This window comes from Oryzias melastigma, linkage group LG16, assembly GCF_002922805.2.
Source record: "Oryzias melastigma strain HK-1 linkage group LG16, ASM292280v2, whole genome shotgun sequence".
In the NCBI taxonomy this organism is placed as follows: domain Eukaryota; kingdom Metazoa; phylum Chordata; class Actinopteri; order Beloniformes; family Adrianichthyidae; genus Oryzias; species Oryzias melastigma.
In genome coordinates this window covers 12,378,820-12,382,544 of record NC_050527.1, presented here as the reverse complement: position 1 = coordinate 12,382,544, position 3,725 = coordinate 12,378,820, and the positions used below count along the sequence as shown (strand labels likewise).

The 3,725-nt window shown below is 41.5% G+C and overlaps 1 protein-coding gene across 1 annotated transcript in view; it reads right to left on the bottom strand.

The window, feature by feature from the left end:
* Nucleotides 1–3,719, bottom strand: part of rspo3 (R-spondin 3) — a 14,760-nt gene extending 11,041 nt beyond the window's left edge. The window contains exon 1 of the mRNA XM_024266883.2: nucleotides 2,843–3,719. Coding sequence (XP_024122651.1) covers nucleotides 2,843–2,942 — 100 coding nt within the window. The 5' untranslated portion in view covers nucleotides 2,943–3,719. The remainder of the gene's footprint in view (nucleotides 1–2,842) is intronic.
* Nucleotides 3,720–3,725: the final 6 nt, after the last annotated feature.

Genomic DNA, 3,725 nt, shown 5'->3' with positions numbered 1-3,725 from the left:
CACACCTTATGATCTTTTTCATTTTTTGTCTGCTCCTGGTTCCCAACAATTTGAGTAAAGAAATACTCATAAATCCTAATTTAAGCCTAATTTCTTTATATATGTCTTCTGTAATCAGACAATAACCACAAAACATGGTCATAACACCAAAAGTAAAAGTATTATTTAAATGTGTCTTTAAAATATTTACTTAAAGACATTTCATGCAAGTGTGTTTTCCAGAAAAATCCAGAGAGAACTGGATAAATATTTTGTGATACTTTGCTCTAAAAGGTTTATTATAAGGTAGGCAACTTTTGCACCACAGGAAATGGATTTTCTTTCTCGCCTTTTTGCTTCTTGCCAGTGGCTTACGCTTTCCATGTAGCCGCTGGTTTATCATAGATCACTTTGTTTGAACTATCCTCACTCCCTTTAAGTATTGTCCAATTGCCCACACTCTTCCTGCCAAGCTGCCCTCATTCACAGAAGCTGTAAAATACAGGAATTTGGCCCTACTCTTGCACTCGCGGAACCTCGGGTGGACAGCAGCATCTTGTGCAACACATCAACAAAGCTGCATGTGAAGTAAGTGCAGATGTTATAAAACATCTCCAAGATCTTTCTCATTATCCATCCTTTTAAACGTACGCCTAGGGGTGTGCCAAAATATTGATATTGCGATATATCGCGATATTTAGTCCTGCGATCGATTCTTCATTTTTGGATGCTCAGCCCTTTTCAAGTAAAGGAAAAGTGCCCGAAAAATTAGATCAATTTTAAGAGAGGCTGTAAAACATTATATTCATCATCCTTTGGTGTGACATTCTTTTGGAGGTAGATAGCTGTTGTCACTTGATTTATTTAATTTTTGTTCTGTTGTTTACAACAATTCTGCCCTAAATAGTGGCAATGCTGATCATGTTTACTATTGTTAACATTAAATTTGACAGATAATTCCAATTCAGTTGTTGTCAATGTTTGTCAAAGACATAGTCGTACTGATTTCAACAATGTTGCACAAAAGTGTCTATAATTTGTTGCACAAAATAAGAAAAGTTGTTTATTATGATTGTGTTTAAGCTAAAAAATATAGACGGGGATATATTTTCACAAAAAAACACGTTCTTCTATATAATGCTAGTTATTAGAGAGGATTTTTACCAATTATCGCAGTATCGCGATATTATCAATATCGTGAACCATGTATCGCGTATCGTATCGTATCGTGAGGTACCCAGTGATTCCCAGCCCTACGTACGCCACACCAAGGCAATGGTTTTTACGGATGCATCATCACAGGAAACTTGGATGCTGTCTGGCTCGTTAACTGAATGGTCATTGACTCCCCGCTCACTCTTTCCCCCTCGAAAGTCTGCACTCCTTCACCCCTTCCGTAGCTAATCCCTCCATCCTCCCTGATATCTCTAGAACTTTTAGATATGTGCATCCTCAGAGGAAGTCTGGATTCTTTGAAGAACACATCAATTAACAGTTACTGAGTCAGAGTGGCTTGGACACGATCCCACACCTTACGTTGCCCTTCTTTTTGGACAACTGAGTCATTGTTCAATGGTCCATGGCTTACGTATTTTGACAAAACTTTTCAAACTAAAGAGGAATTGGATTTTACAGAAGGCATCTTAGCTAAAGTGGATTTTATTGTTAAAAACTATTGCAAGAAAACAAAGAGTAATCCAACAAGGGCATTCCAAACTATGGTCTTCCCTCATCTTGTCTATATAGGCTCCTTGGACAACAAACAAGAACAAATATGTAGGTCCTTGCGCATTGTAAAGCAGACTTTCCTCATTTAAAATTTCTACATTTGTACTGTCCAAACATAGTCAGGATTAGCAGAAGGATTAAACAATCACCAGTTGTCTGCTCTAAGCTGTGTAACCAAAGGCAAGAAGAACACAAAGAAGGTTCAATCCCAGGTGGCAGGGATAAAAACGTCTCTCTGAAGGTCAACCCCACTGCATCATAGACAGTTTTAGCACTTGCTGGCAAGTGATACATGGAATATTCCAGTTATCATTGCTCTTCTGCAATGGAATTAATCACAGAGCACATCTGGAGACCCTCAGTGATAAAGTCTGCGTGGGTAGTACAGGAAAAAAACTTTATTGATTCCTATTTTTCAGTGTCATGAAACAAAATAAAACTGGAAAATCTGGTCGAAGATCAAGAGATGAGACACAATGTTAAACCATTAAGAAAGATGAAAGAAGTTGGAGTCTTTAGATTCATTTTGCAATATATATTTTTAGAATCTGATTGTTCAGATACAAGTGACTGTTGGGAAACAGAAGAAACCCCACTGTTCACATCACAAAAAAAGCTTCATGAAGTCTGAAAGATTGTTGAACATGGGAACCAAAAGCTTGGATGGATCAGATTTGATAGTCGTGACAGCAAGTCTGGGAAATGCTTGAAGTCTGCCGCTAGAGAGCGACGGGAGGCAGGAGAGCCTGCGCGCAGAGAGGCGCGCAAGAGGCGCAGCGGGCCTCAGCTGCCACTGTTCACTTGAGCTATTAAATCACTTAAGTGCGCACAAACAGGAGGGAAATTCGCACTCCTATGCAGTCTTTAGACTTGGAATCCCAACTTCCCCAGGACATTTGTTTTTGCTCTTAAAATTATTGTTTGATGATCCACAAGTCTAAAACTGCACATGTACCCAAAACAGTCATTAAGAAAGTTCAAATAATAATTGGAGTTTCTGTAAGGTTGTAGAATTCATCAGCTCCTCATAGGCATTGGTTTTAAAATAAATGTAATAACATTTAAATTAAATAAAGAGAAAGCACCAAAGAATAGAAAGTCACACTTGTAAGACCTCAGACAGCGTGATACTTACATTTATGCTGCGGGTGCCTGGAGCTGCTGTGCGGCTGACAACCAGTGGAATCCATGCAGTGCAAGATGATCAAAACAAAGGAGATGACTTGTAATTGCATAGTAGCCCAGAGGTGAGACTTGTAAAGCCAATGTCAATGTTCACCGAATCCCTTTCTTTCACTTTTTCCTCGCCTTTTTCCAGACAGAGGCAGAAGCTGGAGTGTGGATAATTCCTACACGAAACAGGACGCCCAACTATGTGGTGTTATGTGGTGGTGGTAGTGTACGGTGGCCCAATGATGCCTGGGCCGCTTAGACTGTAACATCCTGTATGGGGTCCACATATGGGCCAAAAAAGCCGGACTGCGTCAGGGATCCGTTATCCACGCAGTGATGAAGGCTATTCCCTTGGAAAAACATCCACACGTCTCAGAGAGGAGGACTGTCATCTGTTGCGCGCCAGGGAGAGAGAATTGATGAAGAAGAAAAAAATGATATCAAAGTATGCCCACAGGGGTTCTCAAGAACTCTGAGGTAATAAATCCATGTTTTGGAACTCCAAACCGATCTATTCTTTCCTCTCCACTCCACTCGTGCCTCAGCGGAGATGCGCCGTGCGTCCTGGTGCGCTTGGATGAAACGGCCAAAGCGCGCAGAGAGTCTCGCCTTCACCTCAGCATCCACTGAAGCAAGCGCGCGCGCACCCACACTCAGAAAGTGAAAGCCAACACAGAGTCGGGAACGGTTTTCATTAAACTGTAGTAAAAAACACGTTTGTGTCTCTGAAAGGCGCGCCTCCCTCTGCTCGCCGCAGCTGAACCGATGTGAATCTCCGCAGTTTCAGCGCCTTTCTGCTTTGCGTGCAGGACCCCATTTACCCCCCACCCCTCCACCCCCACCCC